This window comes from Lichenostomus cassidix, chromosome 24 (assembly GCF_008360975.1).
Source record: "Lichenostomus cassidix isolate B80296 chromosome 24, HeHo_3.0, whole genome shotgun sequence".
Lineage (NCBI taxonomy): Eukaryota > Metazoa > Chordata > Aves > Passeriformes > Meliphagidae > Lichenostomus > Lichenostomus cassidix.
Genome location: NC_139504.1, coordinates 4,912,718 through 4,935,818, shown reverse-complemented (window position 1 = coordinate 4,935,818; position 23,101 = coordinate 4,912,718). Strand labels below are relative to the sequence as shown.

Here is a 23,101-nt window from a genome sequence, read left to right as displayed (position 1 = left end):
GTCCCTTGCTCACGATTTTTATTACACACAAAAAAGAAAAAAAAAAAAAAAAGAAAAAAAGAAAAAAGACCAAAAAAAAAGGACAAAAAAAAAAAAAGAAACTAAAACCCCGAGGTAAAAAAATCAAATGCCAGCAGTCAGGAGGCGCTTGAGCTGCCTGAGCCCTGTCCTGTGACGAGCTGCCCTCCTCAGTTCAGAGCTGGGATGTTCACTCCTGGGCTCTCTGCTCCTGGCTGTTCCTAGCCTCCCTCTGCAGCCACCTCGGGGTGTGTCCTCTTCGCCTCCCTCTTGCTCTGGGGGGGCTGAATGCCCGAATCCTGGCGGAGCCGGCTCTGAGGGGTGGCACAGGGGGTCCTCAGGGAGGCAGGGCTGGCTACATGCGGGAGGACGGGCTGGCCAGCTCGTAGAAGAGCAGGTAGGCATCGCTGCTGCGCACGTGGCTCGAGGACATCGGGGTGACACTGCGGAGAGGGGAGGGGAGAGCTGTGAGCAGGGGGGGTGGCATGCCCTGAGCAGGGGGTCCCTGCTGGTTTGTGCCACCCCAGGCTCACCGGGAGTCGTTGAAGGTGTGCCACTCGCTGGACACGGGGCTCTTGCAGTAGGCTGTGTAGTGGCCGCCCATGGTGGTGCCCGAGTGGTTGGAGACGGCATAGAGGTTGTAAACGGCGTGGTCTGTGGGGAGCAGGGGTGCTGATCAGCCCTGCTGCCCCCCAAAATGCTGGCATAGAGCCCCCCAACACCCCAGTATGTCTGGCAGCATGGATTCCGTGCCGCCCACCCTCACACCTCTGCCCCCCACCAGCTGGGGACACCCAGGAGTCAGCAGGAGCTCAGGGCTGGGACTAGGGGCATGCAGGGGCTGCGACTCACTGCAGCTCTGCGAGGCGAATTCCCGCAGGTCCAGGTCCTTCAGCGGGAAGTTGACGAAGGTGGTGAGTTTGCTGCTTCGTATCCTGGCCTCGGAGAAGCGCTTCAGGTCTGGAGGGTCACGTCAAGGGGCCAAGGGACAAAGGGCAGCCCACGAGAATCCATCTGCCCCCACCTCCCAATCCTCCCTGTCCCCATCCCTCTGCCCAAAGGATACGAAGCACCAGGATCTTGGGGAACTTCTGGATGCTGAATTTTTTTGTGCACCTCGTCCTGGCTTTGCAGCGACAACACGTCTGTGGGAGGCAAACAGCACAAGCAGGAGGGTGAGGGCAGAGCTGAGGGCACTGAGCCCACAGTCCTGGCTACACAGGCACGGGGGAAAGGGACCCAGCTTGTCCCCAGGAAGCCCCCCTGCCCCATACCGGTTTCTCATCCCCATCCAGCACATCCTCTTTGGTGAAGAGCCGCAGGCAATCCATGAGCGTCACCTCCCCGTAGCCTTTCTGTGGGATACAGAGGGGGTCAGGGACAGGGAGTGTGGGACAGGGTGACAGAGATTGTCTGGGATCCCTCACCTTGGGGATGGGCAGGGACAGGTCCCAGAAGGGGTCGAAGGCTGTGGAGCAGTAGCCACACTCGCTGCAGGTCAGAGAACTCTTCAGCTGCCCAACGAAGAGGTCTGGTGGGATGGGACAGAGCAGGGTGAGACCCCTGGTTCCCAGCCCTGCTCCTGGCCCAGCCCTGCCCTCCTTTCCCCGGTTCTGCTCACCACTGATGCGGCTGTCCTCCCTCTCCTGGTACCTCCTCCACATCTGCCGGCTCTTCTCGTCGTCACTGCAAGGATGGGGACACAGCAGGGCACTGAGCATGGCCTGGGGGACACCAGCCCTGCCACCCACCCCAGAGTGACCCATGCAGTCACTGTCCCCGGGCTGGCCTTGCGGGCAGTGACCTCTCCTGTGGGAATTGCCGAGGGCAGTACTTACGGGAGGTGATCCAGGCTGTCGGTGCTGGCCCGGGGTCGCACCAGCACTCTGTTCACCTCGCTGTGCAGCCCATCCAGGAGGAACCTGAGGAACTCCTGAGCATCCTGCTGGCTGCAAGACACAGAGCATGGCCGGTGAGAGGCTGCAGGGGGCTCAGCTCCCCACCACCCCTGCACCCACCCCCCTCACTTGTATCCAACGAAGCGCGGGGCGTATCGCTGGATCTGTGTCTTGAACTCGGAGGGGCTCACGCTCTCGTTGGGGGATGAGGTCCAGAGCAGCTGAATCAGCTTTGCAAACTCTGCAGGCAGAGAGGTGGCTCAGCAGGTCAGGTGGCACGGCCGTGCCCACAAGGGGACAGCTCAGCACCCCACTCCGGGCTCCCTGGGCCTGATGGCAGTGCGGAGCACCGAGCTCTGGGTGGGTCTCCCACAGGATCTGGGGTATCCCAGGGATGTGCCACAGGGATTGCTGCAGAGATTGGTGGAAGGAAGCCCCTGCAGTCGCAGGGCTGGGCAGTTACCTGACATGAGCGCCGTGCGCATGCGGCTGTTGTTGTTGAGGTCCCGCAGGTACTGGTTCTGCAGGCAGTAATCCCGCAGCTCCTTGGTATTGCTCAGGCACTGCAGGATGGAGTTCATGAAGCACTGGGGGAGGCAGAAGAGAAAACCATGGCAACGGGAAGCAGAGGGAAGCAGGCCGTGGCAGGGGGACACCTGGGGCGGGTGGGCAGAGGATGGGGACGAAGCAGTGAGGAGCAGGGGAAGCTCTTCCTCAGGAGCACCATCAGGAGGGAGCAGAGAGCTGCTAGGGCCAGGGTGTGGGTGTTGGGGGTGAGGTGAAGGGACAGGGCTCTCCCTGCCCCTCAGATGTGCCCGGTGTGAGCCAGAGGCCTGGGGACACACTCACCGTGTTGCCGAGGTTCCGCAGGCCGGTCAGCCCCTGCACGGCCTTGGAGCTCTGCAGAGAGAGGGAAGAGGACTGAGAGGGTGGCGGGCTGGCCATGCCTGTGGGCAGCCCAGCGAGGCCATGGTGCCACAGACCTCCCCGTGGAGCAGGCCCTCAGGTACAAGCAGAGGCCCCATCCCGCTGTGACATCACGGGCAGAGTCAGCACCGGGCTGCTCTCTGGGCCAAGGGCCTGGTGACAAACCACGGCTGGCCTGCCCCGTCCTGCTGGCCGAGGACAACGCACAGGGCTCAAAGTTCTCCCTGCCTGGCAACACCTTTGCCCCGTGCCCTGGATTGCAGGTCAGGCTGACAGCCCAGGCTGCCTCCCCTGCCACCCCCATGCCCTGGGACACTGGGGGATGACAGTGCCCTGTGCCTGCCCCACGCTGCAGGAGGAGCACAGTGGCCTGTCACTGCCCATATGGTCCTGGGGGTGTCCATTCCCTCCAGGACACCCTGCACAAGTGCAGCCCAGACTTTGGCACAGCTGTTTTGCAGGATAAAGTCCACCTGGGAAAGTGCAAGCCCAGCCCTGCGGCAGTCAGATCTGGGAACAGGGCTGTGTGCCCAGCAGTGCCTTCCCAGCCACTCGCTGCCCTGGCTGTGCTGCACCTGTGCCATGGGGTGGCAATTCCAGGTGCTCCCTGAGCAAGGAAAAGCAAAGATGGCCATGGGCAGCTGGGCTCTGGGGCCAGGAAGCATCATCACTTTTTGCTGGAGAGACCAAGAGCACAGAGGGTCTGGAAGAGCCACCATTCCTCTCCCAGCATGCAGGACAGGGTGCTGGTGGGGGGCACTGGTGGCAGCCCAGGGGTCCTGCTCCCAGCCCTGCACAGGAGAGCAGTGGGATGAGCAGGATGGGGGTCTGACAAGGCTCACAGGGTCAGACTGCTGATCGTGCTCCCCCAGATGCCCAGGATTTAAGGATCCTTGGGCAAACGCCCCAGCTGCCCACCCCAGGCTTGAGGAGGAGGAGAGGAGGCGAGAGGAGGGGAGGGGGCCCAGCAGCTCTGAAATAGCAGCAGCTGGTGTGTGTGTGGGAGGTGCTGAGCACCCAGCCCTGACAGCAGCCCAAAATAACCCAGATCCAGTTACACGTGCTCCTTAGCGACGGCGCAGGCATCACCCACCGCGGCAGGGACCGGCACCAGCGGGGACCCGGCCACCCTGTGTGGGCACACGTGGCTCAGACAGACTGACCGGGTGCCCTGTGTGCCACAGGCTGCCCCCGCAGTGCCCAGAGCACAGGGGTATCCCCAGATGTGGCTGCCCATGGCCGTCAGTGGCTGGGGGTGGCTTTCCAAAAGTGCCAGGCAACTCCCCGGCTTGTTCCTGAGCTGGGGACAGGCTTGGATGGGCACAGAGTGTCAGCAGGATGGGACAGGTCAGTGCCACACCACGGCTGGAGGAGCTGGCCTGGCTCTGGTCCCCGAGCAGATGGTGGCAGGAGAGGTGGGCCTATGTGCCACCAACAGCCCATATCCACCCCTTGAAGGATCTGAGCCCCAAGGCCTTGCTGGTGTCCTCACAGCCACCTCAGGAAAGGTCACGGTGCCAGGGGTGAGCAGCAGCCCCCGGCAGCTGCCCCGGTGTGCCTCAGCCATCCCCACCGGGACGCTGCTCGTCCAGTTGCCCTGGTTGGGCAGCTCCCACCGTGTGCCAGGAGGGACTAGACAGTCCTGCTGATGTGGGTGCACAACCTTCCCACAGCTCCTGCATTCCCTCACAGCCAGGTCCTAGGCTGTCCTCCCAGAGCCTGGAACAACCCCAGGGGTGGGCTGGAGCTGAGCAGGGGGTGCCAGGCGCTCCCACAGGGTGGCACAAGCCCTGTGTGCACCGAGGTGTTATTTCCCCCCCTGGATTTCCCTCCCCTGGGTGACTCAACTCCAGCTAATCCCCCTCTCCCGTACAGGGCTTTATCTAGGACACGACATGCTCAGAGGCGGTGAAGGAGAGCTGGCTCACGCGGCGCGGCTGGGGACTCCCTGAGGCTGCACTGCAGGACGGGGACGAGGGACAGGCGATGGGGACAAGGGACAAGATTCCGACCGTCCTGCCCCATCCAGGTCCGCCTGCCAGGTGCCTGCTGGGGCAGCAGGAGAGCCGGAGCAGTGAGACTTACATAAGAGTTCAGACCCTGCCCTCCTTGCCCCTTGCTCTGCCATCCCTGCAGGAGTGATCTGCCCCGGCGCTGTGGCGCTGGGGACAGACAAGTTCACTCCGGTGACACTGCTAAGGGACTCGGTGTGGCCGGCAGACCCTTCCATGCGGTGGGACACGGGGACCTGGCCAAGGTCACCGCAAGGGCAGGGCTGGCAGAGGAACCCAGGTGTCCTGACACGTGCAGTTCACCTGCTCCCTGCCATCCTGTGGGACACCGGGACACGCCGTCCCCGCGGGCAGCCAAGAGGGCAGCCACCCCCAGGCACCCCTCCTCGGGCACAGGGGATGCCACAGGGCACCCCACGCTCCCCAGGGAGGGCAGGGGGTACCCCTTTTCTGCCCCCAAGCCGGGGGCCGGGGGCTGCGGGCATCTCGTACCTTGGTCTTGTTGAGGACGAGCCCGACGAAGGTGGAGACCAGCAGGGACCCTGGCATGGAGGCGCGGGGCCGCAGGTCCTTGTGAAGGTCGGGGAGCGCGGGGGGCTCCTCGGGCAGCGTCACCGTGTAGGAGTCCCTCATGATGGCCCCGGCGGGCACCGCAGGACGGCGGGGAGCAGCCGCGGGCAGCGGGGTGCCAGAGGGGACCGGCCGGGCTGCCCTGGCCCGGGGCTGGCTGCAGCCGGGGCGGCGGGGTCAGGCGCGGAGCCCCCCGTGCTGGGCGTGCGGGGCCGGAGCCGCTGCCGGCTGCGGGGCTGACGGCACCTGAGCGCCTCTGACATCAAATGGGTGGAGAGGCGGCAGCCGGGCTCGGTGACGGCTCGGTGACGGCTCGGTGACGGCCAGCCCCCGCGCACCGCGTGGTACAGCGCGCCGGGAGCCAGGGGGGCCCGCGAGGGGCGGCTCTGCCCCGGGGACACGCTCCGGAACGGGGCGGCGACACTGTCCCGGCTGCGGGGGGCTGCGGGGGGCTGCGGTGCCCCCTCGGCATCTCTCTCCGCGTTTCCCTAGCCCAACACCGGCGCCGTGCACGTACCGCAGGGGAAATGGGGAATTGGGGCGAGACGGCGGCAGGAGGAGCGCCTGCCCCCCCAGTGCTACCCCGTGCTCCCAGCTCGGCGTGCCCACGGCTGGTGGCACCGACTGTCCGGCCCTGGGCACGCTGTGCTCCGGCCAGGCACTGGACAGAGCACGGGGCTCCCCAGCTGGGGTTTACTCGCCAAAATTGCCTCGGTAAAAGTGGGACAGTCGTACAGCATGTGGGTGCAGGGGGTGCCTGTACCAGAGAGGGGCTGCGGGCTGCCGGGCAGGGTTGTGGGGCTCCCGGGAATGTGCCTTCCCTGCAGTGCCAATGCCAGCTACCCAGGCAGTGACATTTTGGGGGAACCCCCCTCTTTGGGGGATGCATTAGCGCTGAGCTCAGAGGATATTTCAGTGCCTTGAGCTGGGGAAAAACTCCCCGCAATTCCTACGTGGAGTAAAGACCCCACCTGGTGTCTCCCCTCGGTAAACTGAGGCATGGCACGGGCAGGGCTCCAGCTCTTCTCCTGCAGCAAGGGCAGATGCAGAGGGACTGGCAGGGAGCCCGGGTGTCCTGCGTCCTCGTCCTGCGTCTGCTGCTGCTTCACCCCTCTGACCGCGGCAGGACGAGCTCCGGAGCCCTGCGCCTGCTGTGCGTGCCCAGGTGTCTCTCTGCCCGCTCAGGGAAATTTCCATGGGCAGCCAGGGCAGGGAGTGCGGTTGGGCTGCTCTGAAACAGCCACAGCCTCCAGCCTCGCTGAGAGGGCCCCGAGCGGAGCCTGCTTTCCTCCCCTGGAGCCCCCAAAACACCCCCAACCAGAGGCAGGGGCTGCTGGATCCTGCTGGCTGCAGATGCAGCCTCCCCTGTCCGCGGCAGAGCTCGGCACAGCCAGCGGAGGGGCTGACTGGGGACGGGGGGGAGGGAAGGAGGGAGGGAGGGAGACTATTTTTGGCACCAGCAAAAATATCTGAGGAGGCATCTTGCAGCGTTATTCATCTGCAGGGCCAGGGCTCTTTTGCATCACAACAGGAGGCTTGTCGTAATCGGGGCCTGCGCGTGCTCACATGTGTGTACATGTACACACCCCGAGCCGTGTACGGTGTACACACACGGGGACACGGTGTGCGCGCCGGGGAACACACCCCACTGCCCTCCCGCAGCCTGCGTGGGTGCCCTGCCGTGCCCAGGGGCGCAGCCCGGGCCTCTGGGCTGGGGCACAGCTCCCCGAAATCCGGGGCTGCTGCCACCCTGCCCGGCAGCACGGGAGGGTACGGTGGGGGCAGGACTGGCCTCAGTGCACAGCCAGCCCCGAGCACTGTGCGGGGTGCTGGGGCAGCTCTGCCCGTGGGGATGCACCGTGCTGGCTGAGCCGGTTCCGTGGCAAGACGGTGGCTCAGCCACATCCCGTGCTGAACCTCGTGCCCCGGTGACATCGAGAGCCCCGGGCCAAGGACCAAATTCCCCTCCAGCCAGAGAGCGGCACGCAGGCTCTGACGGTGAGGCTGGAGCGGGAGAGAGAAGGGGACACCCGGTGGGATGGCATCACTCAGAGCCAGGTCCCTGCCCTCAGCTGGCCCCTCTGCAGCGGTGACCTTCTGCCGCGGGCAGAGGTTGCCACGGGCCCGGTTGGCACCGCGGCGGCAGGCAGGGCCAGGGCTGGCTGCGGGCCAGGGCCGTCAGCTGCTCAGGATGGGACTGCGGAGAGCTGCCGGCGGGTTTGTGGGTGGCCCTGGCCTTGTGACCCTATGTACACCCGGGGTGGTTAATGGGGCGGCACAGCTCCAGTCCTGCCCCTCACCAGACTGCCCTTCCCGGGAGCCAGCACGGCCCTGCAGCTCCGCAGGCACAGCCCCTTGCTGAAACCGCACCTTCCCACGCCTCCGTTTGCCCACGGGGTGGTAAACTGAGGCACAAAGTGATGCTGAGGTCAGGGACACATAGACACCCTCACTCCTGGCCGCCAGCCCCTCTGGGTGGCGGTTTCCGTGGCGCAGAGGCAGGAGGCTGCGGTGGAAAAAGGGATGGGAGGAGGCACTGGTCCAGCCCCTGGCCGTCCCCTGGCTGCGTCGGCAGCGGGTGCTGCTGACAGAGCCCTCGGGGCTGGGCAGCGGGGCAGAACCGATGGCAGCTCCGGGGCTGCAACTGCGCTGGTTTCCGGCACCTGGCACGACTTCAGGCACCCAAGTCTGGTTTACAATCGGGACATTTGCTTTCCAGCTTGGGAAAGTGAGGGGAAAATCCACGGCAGTGGAAAATAGCAGGTGTGCCCATCAAAGCACCAAGGAAACCGAAGCCAGTGTGGCTGACCCAGCCTGCCCTGGCATGAGTGTCTGTCCCAGCACCCTGTGCCACCTTTGCCACCTGTCAACCCAGGCTGCACTCACGTGCAGACCACAGGGCTGTGCTCTGGGACTTGCACAGCCCCTGCTGCCCCATGGGAGCAGACTGGCATCCCGTCACAGCACTGTGTGGGCACATGGCATGGGGACCATGCCCTGGCAGTGATGGTGAGAGCTTTTGTGAGAGCCAGCGGCTGCAGCAGCTGCTGGATCCCCCCTTGGTCCCCCCCAGGAGGGCCTGCTGTGGGAGAGGGAGGCAGGAATTCCCTTCCACAGCACTGATCCTCCACTCTCCTGACTCCCCAGCCTGCTCCCTCTCCCCAGGGCTGGGGGCCAGGCATAAGGAAGGTGGGCACAGGGGGTCTCACACCATGGCAGGGTATTGCTGAAGGTGTTTCTGTGGGGAAAGGCACTAGAAAAGAGGCACAGAGAGGGATGAGGGGCCCTGGCTGCAAAGGGAAAGATTGCTGGGGGATTCTTTTCTGCTGCTCTGCCAGCAGGACAGGACTTTTCCTCGCAGTTCAGCAGAGGGTGGTGGGGCAGAGACGCAGGGAAGCAAAGGGCAGGTCAGACCATGGGTGAATGGAGGGTGACTGGAAAGACAGCGGGAGACAATGCAGGCAGAGCCTGACCAGACCTTGGAAGGAAACCTGAGTGGAAAATTACCAGGCTGCTCCCCTGCACGGGCTGCGTGTGCGGTGCCTGCTCCCGGCCCGGGCTGGGGCTCTGGGGACACTGCAGCACCGATGGGGACCTGGGGTACCGAGTACCTGCCAACACACGGGGTGCTGCCCAGAGCAGCACTGCCACGGGGAACCCACTGCTGCCATGCAGGCTGGGGCACAGGGCCCCAAAGTGGCAGCAGTGGATGGTGCCAGGGAACTGGCATCGCTGGGCACTGGTGAGAAACCTGGCTGGCAGCTGGGCACCGAGGCACGGTGGCAGAGTCAGCCCCAGACAAACCAGCCATCTCAGCTCGGCCCAGCCTGGCTATGTCACCCTCCCTATCTGGGATGAGGCAGCAGGAAATCCTCGTCAGCCCCACACGGGGCTGGAGCCATCACCTGCTGTCACATGCACGCAGAAAGTGCAGCGGGCACAATCCTGGGCACAGGCTGATCCTGCCTCCTTGGGGAGCATCCCTGCAAGCACAGCCCCTCAGAGGACACCCTTCTGCCCGCACACGGCTGCCTCAGCAGCTCCAGCCGGGACTGCTGCGCCAGCAAGGGCATCTCGGAGGGTCACACGCAGAAACTGAGGCACGGAGCAGCACACCGAGGTTCCCAGGGAGAGCGCGGGGCTCCCCGGCTCACCACAAGCACGGACCACATACCCCCCAGCACAGCTCCGTCCCCCACCCCCGGCCAGCCCCACGTACCGTGGCGTCCTGGGCGGGCACGTCGCAGTGGTCATCGCTCCTCTCGCAGGGCTGGCTGGCGCAGCGGGTGCCCGAGGGCGGCAGGGTGGCCTGAGAGGGGCTGAGGTGGCCGGTGGAGAGGCTGCCGTGGTTGCTTTTCCTCCCGTAGCTCTCCAGGTACCCACGGACATAGTCGGAGTGAGTGGCAGCCTGGTAGAGACCCTGCAGGTTGCCGAGCTCCGGCCGGCTGCGGGTGCTGAGCGCGCCGGCCGCGGGCAGGTAGGCGCTGTCTGAGGTGTGCAGCCCCGAGAACTCCCGCGCCAGGTCCGAGTGGCTGATGGATTTGTGGCGGCTGAGGGGCGCTGCGGACGGCAGGTAGCCCGTGGGGCTGCTGGGGGTCCCGGTGAAGCCGTAGCAGGCACCGCCGCTGAGGCCGGCGCCGGGCGGGCGGGGCTGCGTGCGGATGTACGAGGGGCTCAGGCGGATGCTGGGGTCGGGGTACAGCCGGCTGCTGTCATAGCCGCTGGTGGGCGATAGCCCTCCGGAGTGGTGGTAGCGCGAGGAGGGCAGATAGCTGGCTTTGAAGCCGATCTTGTCGCTGTCTGCGTAGGACAGGGTGGATCCATAGGAGCTGTAGGAGCTGTAGCCGCCGGGCACTTTGCTGTAGGTGGTCTCGGCGTAGCGGGAGGAGTCCACGTATCGCTTCAGGGTGGAGGAGAGCTGGGACATGCTGCGGGCTGGGGCTCAGCAGGTTGTCCTGGAGGCATCGACTGCAAGGGAAGAGCCCAGGGATCAGCTTCCGGGGGCTGTGGTCAGCTCAACAGGGCACCCGCCAGATCCCACCCAGTCGCTCCTGCCTCACCTGGACACCCCGGGAGACACAGGGGATCCAGGGGATGAAAGGTGCTCTGGGCTGTTGGTCACAGTGTGGCCACGGCCCTTGCCACCTGCCAGCCTTCCTGGAGAGCCTGGGACAGCAGGACCCGGCTGGCACTGCCACCGCTGTGCCTCCAGGCACCTCATCCTACAGAAGGGAGCCCCAGGGCACAGCCAGACGTACTCAACACCCTCATAGACACCAAGGAACTCCAGCAGTCACCTCTGCTCCAGCTCTGGCATTTCTGCCCCACCATCCCATGCCTGTGCTACTCTTGGGGCTGGAGAGATGTCCCCAGTGCCTCCCCCAGATGGGAAGCAGCAGCCTGGCCACAGTCATGGTGCTTAGGCCGAGCTCTGACTGAGACAGCAGATGGGACAGACTGATCCAGCCAGCCCAGCACCTCCCCTGGTTATTCACAGTGAGTGCTGGGGGCTTGGCAGGGGGCTGGCATTTCAGTGAGAGGGAAACTGAGGCAAGTTCAGGAGCTGGGCAGCTTTCCTGTCTCCCTGTCACGGCTGTGCCCTGTGAGCCCCCATCAGTAATTCAAGCTGAGAGTCCTGGTGAGGTGGCAGCCGTGTCCCTGCCAGCCAGTCAGAGCCAGCACTCAGTCCCCTTAAGGAGCTAGTGGCTTCTGTGCTGTGGCACCCACACAGGGCAGGAGAGGAGCATACAGGGACAGGGACAGAGGCCCCTGGAGCACACACAGAGGCAGCCCCGAGCAAGGACAGGGCAGTGTGGCAGCCAGCAGCCCCCAAACGCGGGCTGTCCAGAGCCACACGAAGGTTTTCCCTCAGCACCCACGCCAGAGGGCTGACGGCTGGATTCCTACCTGTCCTGGGGCTGTAGGTGGCACTGGGGCAGGCAGGACCCCAGCCGAGCTCCTCTGCCCTGGTGTTGCTGGTGCTCAGCTCCCGGGGTGACTGCTGTCCCTTCCCTGGCAGGACAGTGGCTCATGTGGCTCTGAGAGTCTCCAGTCACCCGGGAGATGACCCTGATTCAAAGGCTTTTCCCAGCCCAGCCGGGGCGGGCTCTGGCCCGGCTCCAAGCCAGGAGGTGCCCGAGCCCGTGCCTGGCCCGTCCCTTACACAGCCCCGGTAGCACCGAGGGTGCATCCGGACTTGGGGACAAGTACCGGCTCCCAGGCGTCACTCCCTGCCTGGCCCCGGGGGGACACAGCCTCCCGCTCAGAGCCCGGAGGCTGAGTGTGGAAATGCCCCGGGAATGCTTTTAGGAGAGGCTGGTGAGAGACACCAGCCAGCCCCGTGGGCTCCTGGCTGGCAGCCTGGCTTTGCAGGCGGCCGGCTGCATCCCCGGCGCTGTTGTTATTGCCCAGGGAAAGCCATCCCACAGCGGAGAGGGAAATATTTACAAGCAGCAGCAGCGAGGTGGAGCACACAGACCTGTTTGGGGACGGAGGCTGAAGGGTGAATAATCTGCTCCCAGGCAAGGGCTCCACGAAACACCCTGCTCTTCCCAGCCTGGCTGCTGCCGCCCTCACCGGGAGTGTGGCTCTGCCAGTCAGGATTTGACGTGGACAGTGGGGAATTTCGCTCAGAGGGAGTGGGACCCCAGCCAAGGCCCTGGCACTCGAGTGCTGGGATGAGAGTGACGGAGCCCCTGGGCTCCCAGGGAGCACATGCCTGGCTGCCTGCCCTGCTGGGGCACCGAGGAGCTTGGCACAGGGATGCCCCTGCTCCCCATCCTCTTCGCCAGCACAGATGATCAGGGCTTGGGACAGTGCCAGGACAGCCCCATGCCATCATCCCCTGCCAAGTGCCCACGCTCTCCCACTGTGCCACCTCTGGCACCAGCAGCATCAGGAGAGCACCAGTTTGGGAGCAGCAGGGCCGCAGGTGCTCCCTGGCAGCAGGACAGGTCTCCACAGGGCAGCACCTGCCCTGGGGATGCAGAGGAGCCGATGGAGGGATGTGGGGTCAGGAGCAGGCACCGGCCCTGGACACAGGAGCTACCCCATTTCTCGGGAAGAGAGGCCTTACCATGGAGGGATGTCACATCTGCTAGGCTTGCCTGCGCTTCCAAGTCCCCAAGTCACATCCAAGCGGACCCCAGGGCGGCGGGAGAGCGGAGCGTGCCAGGAGCCAGAGGAGCTGAGGGGGTGTGAGAAAACCCCGGTTCCTCCCAGCGCTTCCTGGGCTGCCTGGCCCCTCCCTGCCCGTCATTGTGCTGAGCTTTCCTGCTGCCTGGCAAAGCCCTGGGGCTGGCAGGGCTGAGTCAGGCCTCCTGCACCCTCATCATCCTCCCGGGGTGTCAGGGGAAGCTGAGGCACAGGAATGTCCGGTCTACACTCACGTGGCCAGGCAGGAGCAGCGCCAGGACATGGCAGTGGGACACCGTGGGGCTGCTCGGGGTGCTGGGGAGTCCTGCCCTGGCCTCCAGCTCAAACCAGGGAGGCAAAACCTTCACCCGTGTGCCAAAGAAGCAGAGCCCCTGCTCTGTCCCCAGCTGCTGTCCTGCCCGTGCCCAGTGGCAGGTGTCCCCTCTGTCCTGCCCGTGCCCAGTGGCAGCTGTCCCCTCTGTCCTGCCCGTGCCCGGTGGCAGCTGTCCCCCTCGGTGGCCGCGGAGCCCCAGCACGGGCTCAGCTCAGCTTACACAGCGCTGGCTCCATCCAAGGTGTCACAGCACAGCTGCTTCTCGCTTACGCAGGCTCGGAGCTGTGTCCCCTGAGACACAATGTCCCAGCCTGGAGGTTACATGGGAGCTCCCAGCACTCTGCCGTGGTGGAGGCAGAGGGGGGACTCTGTGTGAGGCACTTTGAACGCTCCAGAGTACTAATGGTTTGGGGCTGAGGGGCTCCTTGTCCAGCTGAGAGTGCCAGAGGGGTGGCACAGCCTCCTGCCCTTTCTCCGAGGAGAATAAGGCATGGAATCCCTCCAGGTATCCATTTCCCTCTAGGAAGGGTGACCCCAAGCAGCCCTGGGGAGAATGTGCTACGAAGTGTTTACTCTCTGTAAGGGACTGGAGGCCACAGTGCTCCTCTCACAGCCCTGCTCTGGCACGGGGGAGAAGTCAGCCCAGCTCCAGCGTTGCCCCCCACCACTCACACCCCCCAGAGTGACAGGCCCTGCCCAAGGTGACTCATCCAGCCAGGGCCAGGGCCCTTCCCCTGCAGCCCTGCGCCTGAGGATCCTCCAAACTCACACCACATGTCCGGGAGTCATCGCCCTGGCCTCGCTCCGTGCTGCTGACACATCCCCACCTTCTGCAGAACCTGCTGCTCGCTGCTCCCGGGCCACCCTCAGGCAGCAAAACCCCAAACCCACGGGGACCCTGACGTAAGACCCAGGGCATGAGTTACTGCTCTGAGGTCTGTGGGTGGCAATAAAAAAGGGACCCCCGGGCAGGCAGCTCTGCCCACACCGGGGGATGAGGAGGGTAGCTCTGAGCCAAGATTCTGTGTGTGAACTCTGAATCTCTCCCCGTGGCTCGACGCAGCTGAAGGAAGAGGGGACAGCTTTGTCTGTCTCCATGTCCCCCTCCCCAGGGCGGTGTCCCCACCCTGCACTCACCTGCATGTGGGGCGGGTGGCCGGTGGCTGCTCAGGGCACGGCGAGGGGCGACCAGCCAGGCATTCGGTGATGCCCTCGGGGCCTCCTTGGGGAGCTTCCCCTCCACCGGAGCCGGGCGATGTGCAGATGTCCCCTTTGGAGGGGACAGGACACCCCGGCTCAGCCCCTCCACCCCGGGAGGCAGCGCAATGGCCGGAGGGGGCCGAGCCCGAGGGCTGTGGGGCCACGTCAAAACACCACCGCAGAAATTCAGGGCTCAGGTTACCAGCCAGATAAATATAGTGTCTTTATCTGACCTCACAGGGCGATGAAATGCTCCTCTCGCATTCCAGCCTGGCGAGGCTTAAAGGGGACGTGAGCCCGAGGGGGCTGGCGGCCACAGAAAGGGGGTCCAGGGAGGGGAGGCTGCGGGACAGTGGGGGCTGTGGGGATGGAGAAGGATGACTGAGGGTGAGCCTCAGAAATGGAGACATTTAGGGAGGGGGATCGAGGTCGAGGAGGGGAAGGATAGGTGGAGAGTTAAGGGAGGGAGCGGGGTGGGACACAGCTCGGTGTGGGGGACAGTGAGGCACAAAAATGCATCAGGGTGAGGGGAGGAGTTGGACTGGGTTTTGCCCCCCTTGGGACGAGCTGTAGGGAGAAAAGCCCCCTAAACTTTCAGCAAATGTGGGCACGGGGCAGCTGGCGTGGCGTGGCACTGCCATCCCTCATGGATCCATGGGGACACGGCGACACCGCTCCGGGACGCCTGACCCTCCCAGGGTATGGCACCTGCGCGGCCGTGACTCAGCGAGCACCTGCCGAGGATAATGACGAGCGATGTAATTAGCGTGGCATCTCCCTCCCTCCCTCCGCCTGGCTCCAGCCCTTGAACAGGGAGGGACGCGTCGGGGCGTCACTCTGGGAGGTGGCGCAGGGTCACCAATGGTGTTAGGGGGTGGTGGCAGGTGCCAGGATGGCATCTTGACCCTGGGCAGGGCAGGGTATGACTGCTCCAGAGGGCAGGGCAGCCCTTGGCAGCACCCGTAAGGGCACAGGAGCTCGGGCAGGACCTGGTGTGACAGGAGCAGGAGTTTTGGGACACACAAGCACACCCAGCCCCACTCCCGTGGCCACTTCCATCCCTGCCAACTCCTCCCCTCCGGAGGATGGATGGGCCAGGACCAGACCTGGGGTCCCTGCTTTGCCTCCCTGCCACCACCATGGGCAGTAGGTGGCTCTGGGATGGAGCCAGGGGTTTAGGGACAGGGATGGGGATAGGGCAAAGGGTCTGGGCACGGGGACCATGCTCCAGGTGGGCAGCAGGGGGTCACCCTGCCAGGAGAAGGCAAGCCTTGCCCCCCTGCCTGCTTCTCTCCTGCAGGTTTTGGAGTGCTGGAGGCACAGGGGGGCTGCCAGGGGGGCTGTGCCCCTCAGCAGGGTCCTGAAGCCAGCCCCACACAGCCCCTGTCCCCACAGCCCCACACACGGGCACCCGTGGCTCCAACACACAACCTAGGTAGGGTTTTATTGTGCAGACAGAGGAACACTCCTGGATGATAAGGTTTTTTTTCGTTGTTGTTGCTTTTCATAGGGTTCCTTTTTTCCCCATTTTTTTTTTCTTTTCCCTTAACAGAATTTCTTTGACGACAAGCTGTGGAAACAACTACAAATGTTCACAAAAAAATGAGACTCGAGCCGCGTCCGCGCTCTGCCGCTGGGCTCCGCGCCTGCCCCGGCGCTCACCAGCACGCCCAGGGAGCTGGGCACAGCCGGGCCTCAGCTGGGCACGGCCTCAGCAGCACTAGACAGCAAGCAAGCAGGCAGGGATGGGCAGGGGACGGGCAGGGGACAGGTAGGGGGTGGGCAGGGGGCGGGCAGGGGGGTAGGAAGCAGCTCTGGAGAAGAGCAAGGAGTGGGGAGCAGCTGCTGTGTATTGCTCTAAGCCGTGGTGGCACAGCCCTGGCTGCACGGGTATCACAGCTGGGGTTCACCCCATGGACCTGGATGCTCCTGCCTGCATCTTCCCTTCCCCGTGCCCTCCCCTGGGCGAGGCTCCCCATGGGCATCGGGGCAGCCCCGGGCTGGCGGGTCTGAGCTGTGCTGGGCATCCCTTTCCCTGCTCTCGCCAACCCCTGGCACCATCCTGGCCTTACTGAGGTTGTGGGCTGCCCTTAGGTCCTTTTCTGCTCTTAAAGGGAGACAAGGAAATGCTGAAAGGGAGGAGGGAGAAGGGAGGGAGTCCATGGGCTCCTTTCAGGAGCACGGTGGGATTCGAGGAAGACTGTTCTTCCTCTCCATGTGGAAGGATTGGGGTCCCCAAATGTTCCCTTATGGAAGACAAGGGGACAGTGCAGAGGAGTCCCTGTGGGGACCCTGGCGTCACACTTCCCTCCCCACCAGCCAGCCTGGGTGCAGCTCTGGGGGCCCTGGGGAGGGGAGTGGGGCTGTGGCTAGCTCAGAGAGGCTCTGCTTGCCTCCACTGGTGCTGGCAGCAATTCTCTCGTCACAGCTAAGGGTTGGTCCCCGGGGAGAGCGGGTGATGTCTCTGGCTCGGGCAGCCCAAAGGTACCAGATGGTGTCTGGAGGAGGCCTCACTTCCCACTCAGCTGTAAGAAACAGATTAGGAAAAACTTGTTGCCGAAGCACAATTTCACTGAGCCCGTTCCCAGGGCCCCAGAACAGCCCCAAGGAGGCAGGGGGGTTCGTGGTGTCTCCTAAATCTGCTCCCCCTCTCCTCCCTTCCTGCCAGGCCCAGCAGCATCCCACAGCTCCCCTGTTCACTGAGACAGGACTCATTTTGTGCCCCTCCCAGCCATGGCAGCTCATGGTGAGAGGAGCAGGGTGAGGAATCAGTCACCTGGCTGGCAGGCAGGGCAGGTGGGGACACTGACAGCCCTGTCACCTCCGGGGGCTGTGGCACAGCACTCACCACAGGCACCCTCTGCACACTCTCGCATCACCCCTGTATCTTACCTGCCGATCCAGCTGTCTTTCCCCAGTTGACAACAGGCAAACCCCAAGAGTTAAAGGGATGGGACAAGCGAGGCTGAGGCCTCCAGTGCTCCCAGCACAAGCAAACCAGCCAGCCTGCGGAGCGGGGAGGCGCGATGGGAGAAGCAACGCTGCCTAGCAGAGCCACCATGCTTCGGAGCGGGGCGTGTGTGCGTGGGATGGCGGGCCTCGGCACGGGACGGTGGTTAGCGTTAGATATACGGCTAAATAGAGATAACACAGAGAGGTTTCACGGCTTCCAGACGCTTCGGCTTCTCTTTCCAGGGGCTGCGAGGAAGGCGGGGTGGCTGGGGTGCTCGGTGTGTGCGTGGGTGTGTGTGCGAGCGCTGTGTGTGTGTTTGTGTGTGTGTGTGTGTGAGTGTGAGCGGGTGTGCTTCGCCTTTCACAGGGACACGAAGTCCACGGCTTGCAGGAGAGGCAGGGAAAGGAGCAGCAGCAGGAGCCACGAGGTGTTCTGGATCAAGAGGCTGAAGCCGGCGCATTTCTCCAGTTTGTCTGGGAGGAGAAGGAACGAGGAGGGAGAGAAGAGAAGCAATTAAGTCCTTCGGGGACAGGGCTCAGGCTGGATGTTCTAGGGGTACTGGAACCCAGCTTCTCGCATTTAGTCTGTCACAGAAATACAGCAAGTCCAATTCTGGCCTGTTTCCCTCCCAACATGTAGCAGCAAAGATTTTTTGGGACTCTGAGAAGCATAACCCTGCCTGTCCCTGACTGAGGGGACAAGTGGATGGGCACCAGGTGAGATGAAGGTCTTTGCAACAGGAGGACTGCTCCTGTTGGATGTAGGTATGGAAAATCCTCCCTACAGGAGGATATCTAGGCAATGTGCCTGAGGTGGGACCCAAAAGAGGCAGGAAAAGCAGAGTGAGATGGGGCAGAGTGAGCCCATCTGTGGGCTGAAGCCCATCTGAAGGGCGTGTAAGGCTCAGGACACATTTCTGGAGCTCAGGGAGGATCTGGGGACACCACGAGGAGTTGTGGTGCTCTCTGCTGGCCCTGCCAAGCCAAGGAGCAGGCGGGAAGGGCTGAGACCAGGTGCCACTGCCCGTCTCACCTTTGATAACAGTGATGTTCTTTATCTGGTTGCCAGTGTAGTCATTGGTGGCCCTCAGCTCGCACATGTAGATGCCCTCATCGCTGGTGGTGAAGCTCTGCAGGTAGAGGCACACCAGGTTCCTGTGCATGGTGACATTGGATCGGCTCCGGTAGATGTTCTCGGAGACGCTGATGGTGCTTTGGATGACGTGCTTCCTGTTGTCCTTGGTGATGCTGAACTCGTAGGTCAGAGGGTTGTCGGTTTTGTTCTCATAGCGACAGTCCACGCGCAGGTTCTGGCCCAGCAGGCAGGCACTCAGGTCCTTGATCATCTGGCAGTGGGCGGCCTGGAGGACTGTGAGAGGCAGGAGGGGTTGGACAGGGAACAGGGAGCTCTGGGGGTGCCCATGCAGCCTCCAGGCTGCCCTGGGCTGAGCTGGCTGGGGAGCAGGGAGGGATGTACCTGTCAGGATGACAGCGATGCCCACGGTGGGGTTCATCTTGCCGCTGAGGTGCCCAGTGGGGGCTGTCTCTGAGAGGGGAACCTGGGCAGGGGCAGAGAGAGGCAGTTAGCCAGGCCATTGCCCTGTGGATGTGGGCACTCGGCGGTGCAGAAATGGCACAGGCTGCCCTTCATGCACAGTTGATGCTCTAGAGCCTCCTCCTCCTCACTACGGCGTGTGATTCACTGCACAGAGCCCTGCTGGCACTGCAACCAGCTGGGTGATCACTGTGTGTCTGCCCAGCATCACCCTTCCACATCCTCAGGCCGTACCACATCCACACTTTGATCTCCCTGTCCAGATCCCCCCAGCAGACATTAAATGAGCATTGCCAGACCCGCAGCAAGGCCTGCATGCCCTGCCTTCCCCCCCTCGGCCCCATGGCCATCCAAGGCTCTCAGACAGGTGAAATCAGGCTGCACTCCGGAGCCTGCACACCTTGACCAGAGGTCCCCTCATGGCGAGGGGGCTGCCAGGTGAGAGACCCTCTCTCAGGGCTGGCGGGCGCCCGCCTTGCCAGTGCTCCCGCAGCTCCAGCGAGTGAGCTCAGCAAGGATGAGTCATTGCGATGCAGCGAGGGAAAGGGGCCAAGAGCAGCGAGGAAGAGGGACACAGCAGCTGGACAGGGAGCCAAGACCGCCGAAGGATGGCACAAAGCCTCCAGGAGCTGAGCTCAGCCTGCCTGCCCGCGGCGTGGAAGGGGTTTGGGTGGCAGCATCCACTCTCTGGGTCCCTGCCCGGTGCCTGTCTCTCTCCAGGCAGTGTGTGTGGGTAGGGGGCCCGTGATGTGCCATCCAAACAGCAGGGCTGCTGATTCCAGCTATCCCAGTGCGGCCGCAAGGAATCAATTAAGGGTTTGCAGCCCGGCCAAGCAGCCGCTTGGGGAATCCAGCCGCAGGCATGCGGAATGGAGGGACGGGGCGGGGGAGCAGCGAGGCAGCCGCCGGGCTGAAGGACACGGCGAGCACCCTGCAGTCAGCCCTCCAGGCTGGCCATGTAGGGCCAGATCCAAGAGGGGGATCAACCCTTCGTGACTCCAGGCTGGCAGAGGGGACAACAGACCCTCAGTTTGCTCCCTCTGAGCCTGGCAAGGCACCCGGGGAAAAGCTAGGAATTGCCTAATCCCGTACAGTCAGCTGGATTTTTCTATTTAGTGAATTTTGGGTCTTTCATATAACGTTCTAAGAGGAAATACCAAACCCATTTGCTCACGCTGAAGCTCTGAAATATCTCTTTATCCAGAACCCTAAGCCTTGGCCAGGAAGAAAAATTCCCTTCTTGATCTTGACAACCAAGAGGTTGCCAGTGGGGCAAATGCTTGAACCTCTGGATTCCTGGAAACTGCCACCCCGTCCCTTGCTTTGTCATTTCCCAGCAGCAGCCTGCTCCTTTTTGAATGTCCTGGGACACTATCTAGGTCATAGCCTGGCCTTCCTCCAGAAAATCAGTGCAAATAAGCCCCCAGAGAGGGGGTCTTCCTCACACCTATGTGCCTAAGCATTCAGGTTCTCTAGTCTCTGGGTTGATAGCCCTTGGACCCCTCTTCTCCTCCTGACAGCGGTGCTGGGAGCAGAGCAAGCCAGGTAACTCTCCCTCCTGCATGATCCCAGGGGTTTGGCGTAGGGACAGGGCTCAGGAGGACGGTGGCATTGAGGACGGTGGCATTAGAGGGGCTCCAGCTCCTGCAGGGCGAAGTTCCCGGCGCGGTCCCCACCTGCTCGGGGTCACCCCATGGTGGCACCTAGCCCCTGGCCACCAGCGCGGCAGAGCTGCGGGGACGCGGACGGGGACGTGCAGAGCCAGACGGGTGGGCTGAGAGAACCCCAGAGCCGAGGAACCTGTCTGTGCCGGGGGTGGTCGCCAACGAAGGGGTGCCCGGGGAAGCGGCGCGCAGGGGAGAGGGATGAGGCGACCCCTCGGCGTGGGCGAGATCCCCCCCTGCGGCAGCGCGGAGCGGGAGCGCGGCTGCGGTGCGGTGCGGTGCGGGCGTGCGCGGGGGCGCGCCCACCGGGAATGCCGCAGTCCCGAGCCGGGGGTGGGGGGCAGCGGCAGCGGGGCGACAAGCGGAGCCCTTCCCCTCCTCCAGCGCGCTCCGTCCGGCCGAGCATCCCCCGGGCGAGGGGCGAGCTGCTCCTCCGCAGCGCCCGGCGGCTGCCGACCCTCCCCGCGCCCGCAGCCCCGCGCCGCGCCCCGAGCCCCGCGGCCGAGCCCGACCCGGCGGGTTGCGGGGCGCTGCGGGATGTCCGTGCCTACCTGCGGGCGCTGTCCGGTGCTGCCCGCTGCCTGCGGGGCTGCCGGCGCTGTCCGGGGCTGCCCGGCGGGCTGTGGGCGAGGCGCTCCCGCAGTCTGGGCAGGGCTGGGCGGGCGGACCCAGCGAATGGGGACCGGGAGGCGTCACTGAGGCTCGGCCCCCGGCCCTGCGGCGGGGGGCGGTGCGGGGGGGCCCTGCCTCTGCGGGACTCGGACGCCCCCGCCCCGGAGAAGGGGCGCGCACTGATGCGGAGGGTCCCGTTCGCCCCCCTTATGTTCCCCGGGAAGGGCGACGCATCCCCATTGCCATGGGAACATCATTTTGCGGAAGAGCTGCCAACCCTCATCCTCCCCGGCAGCGTGGGAGGTGTTTTGCTGGGAAAGGAGGATGGTTGGGAAAGGGAAAAGGAGCTTGGTGTGGGCTTTGCTGAGGAGGGGGCAGGCATCATCCCCTGCCACCAAAGGAGTTCAGCTCAGGTGCTCCAAGAGGCCACCCTGCACCAAGTCACCAAAGGTTTGTGTGACACAGGTCTCCTCCATGTGGGAAATCGTTGTGGGAATGACAGGACACACAGCTGAATCAGAGAATCACAGAATCGTTTAAAGGTGGGAAAAACCATCGAGTCCAACTGCTAACCCAGCTCTGCCAAATCCAGCACTAAGCCATGGCCCCAAGTGTCACATCTGCAAGCTCTGTCTGTGATGCCACTGGCCACAGACCTTCAGTTTTAGGCCCAGGTCTGGTGACAATGAGGACACACCAAGGTTTTGCTCCCCACAGGCTCCCATCAGCCTGTGAGAAGGGGATAAGCAGAGCTGCTTCTGCACAGACAAAATGGCTTTGGATCCAGAAAGCAGCCTGGGACAAGATCTCTTCCCTGCTCTTGGGCAAGGTCATGACAGGAGAGGAGGGCAGCATCAGGGAGCTCTTTTCCCTGGGAACTGGGGTTCTGAGGTATCCCAGGAAGGCACAGAGACATACAGGATGGCCTGTCCCATCCTCACCTCCTCCCACACCCCTCCCTGGGCTCTGCTGAAAGGGCTGACTCTGGGAAAGTTGATACAAAAGTCATGTTCTGCTCCAGCAGAACCTGATCCCAGGTGACACTCGAGTGCTGAGGTTTTGCAAGCTGGCTGTGCAGGGGGTTTTGCTAATTCTACAAAAGCCTGGCTCTGGCTGCTCGCTCACTATGTGGGCTGCAGGTGCGCTGGCCCAAACAGGGACAGTTCCCCAAGCTGGCCAGGGGGCCTGTGGTGCCCTGGGAGTGTTCAGCAGGGTCCCAGTGTGCTGCCATGAGGAGGGCAAAGGCCTGACCCTGTCTGCTGTGGCAGCACAATGACACATCACACTGCTGGCCCAGTATGGCTCAGACTGGCAGGGCTGGCTGTGGATAGGGTGAGAGGCACGGCAAACTGACATGGAAAGATGCAGTGACTGGAAGCAGATGGATGCAAGGCAAAGAGACAGACACGAGACATGCTGCAATGTTGTCAGAGAGGAAAAATTGCAAGCACAAGGTCTATGTCCAAACACAGCTGTGATGTGGGGCAGCACATGTAACCATGCACACACACACAAGTCCTTTTCACATTTAGCTTCACATCTCCCCAAGCTGTGTCTCCTCCACATCCCCACCCTCACCCCCAGCTATCCCAAAGGTAACCAGGGAATTCAAGCTCCAAGAACTGGCTTTTGGAGGCATGCAGTGGCCCAAGTGCCACTGCAAGAGATTTGGGCTTCCTTTCAGTCTCTAGCTGTGGTGCTGTGGAGGCAGGCGTGAGTATGCAGTTTCTGGGCAGTGCTGGCAGCCACTGTCCTGCCTAGGTATTTGCAGGAGGCTCCTTGCAGAGGTTTTCCCTCTGGATAGTTTTTTGCTGCAGATTGCAGCCTGGCTGCTATCCATAAACCAGACAAAAGTACTCAAGTCACACCTAATGCAGAGGCCTCCGGATAGCAGCCAAAAGAAAAGGGTGGGGAGGAAAAAACCGGATAGTGACAGACTGGTGGAGAGGGGGGCAGGCAGTGTTTGCAGAGGCAGATGTCAGTCAGGGAGACAGACAGCAAGAGGGACAGGGAGGCAGCCAAACACACAGTGCAGCACAGCAGTGCAGACAGCAGCAGGAGCAAGTGGATGCTGCAGGACAGACAGACCAGCAGGCAGAGGCAGGGCACAGACAGCTCCCCTAGGACCTCAGATCAGCCAAACTGCCCCTGGATCCTCTCTGGAGAGAAAGCCAGGGCATGTGGGGTGTCCCTGTGGGGAGATTCATAGCTCCCAATAGCTCAGT

The 23,101-nt window shown here is 63.4% G+C and overlaps 2 protein-coding genes across 3 annotated transcripts; both read right to left on the bottom strand.

The window, feature by feature from the left end:
- Positions 1–231: 231 nt before the first annotated feature.
- USP2 (ubiquitin specific peptidase 2) lies at positions 232–14,271 on the bottom strand. Of its 2 annotated transcripts, XM_085081997.1 has the most exons (14): positions 14,031–14,271; positions 12,501–12,611; positions 9,645–10,393; positions 2,766–2,816; positions 2,380–2,503; positions 2,046–2,157; positions 1,857–1,967; positions 1,640–1,704; positions 1,446–1,549; positions 1,293–1,373; positions 1,085–1,163; positions 871–978; positions 552–672; positions 232–461 (listed from the first exon to the last, which is right to left on the bottom strand). In XM_085081997.1, the coding sequence occupies exons 3-14, from the start codon at positions 10,350–10,352 to the stop codon at positions 374–376; spliced, it is 1,752 nt and encodes a 583-aa protein (XP_084938123.1). In that variant the 5' UTR covers positions 10,353–10,393; positions 12,501–12,611; positions 14,031–14,271; the 3' UTR covers positions 232–373. The 2 variants fall into 2 exon arrangements, with proteins under 2 accessions (XP_084938123.1, XP_084938122.1); XM_085081996.1 differs by lacking the exon at positions 12,501–12,611 and having other exon boundaries at positions 14,031–14,270.
- Positions 14,272–15,511: 1,240 nt separating this feature from the next.
- THY1 (Thy-1 cell surface antigen) lies at positions 15,512–21,068 on the bottom strand. The gene is made up of 4 exons (XM_085081998.1): positions 20,816–21,068; positions 18,523–18,604; positions 18,079–18,414; positions 15,512–17,519 (listed from the first exon to the last, which is right to left on the bottom strand). The coding sequence occupies exons 2-4, from the start codon at positions 18,557–18,559 to the stop codon at positions 17,407–17,409; spliced, it is 486 nt and encodes a 161-aa protein (XP_084938124.1). The 5' UTR covers positions 18,560–18,604; positions 20,816–21,068; the 3' UTR covers positions 15,512–17,406.
- Between the last annotated feature and the right edge of the window lie 2,033 nt (positions 21,069–23,101).

Bases quoted from the DNA above. Each gene is read 5' to 3' on its own strand.
- USP2 (XM_085081997.1), bottom strand. From the start codon at position 10,352: ATGTCCCAGCTCTCCTCCACCCTGAAGCGATACGTGGACTCCTCCCGC. The intron at 2,817-9,644 runs GTACGTGGGGCT...CTCTCTCTGCAG, and splicing joins TGCCCGCCCAGGACGCCACG to AGCTCCAAGGCCGTGCAGGG. The intron at 1,550-1,639 runs GTGAGCAGAACC...CCATCCCACCAG, and splicing joins GGAGGACAGCCGCATCAGTG to ACCTCTTCGTTGGGCAGCTG.
- THY1 (XM_085081998.1), bottom strand. From the start codon at position 18,559: ATGAACCCCACCGTGGGCATCGCTGTCATCCTGACAG. The intron at 18,415-18,522 runs GTACATCCCTCC...TGCCTCTCACAG, and splicing joins CATCGCTGTCATCCTGACAG to TCCTCCAGGCCGCCCACTGC. The intron at 17,520-18,078 runs GTGAGACGGGCA...TTCTCCTCCCAG, and splicing joins GAACATCACTGTTATCAAAG to ACAAACTGGAGAAATGCGCC.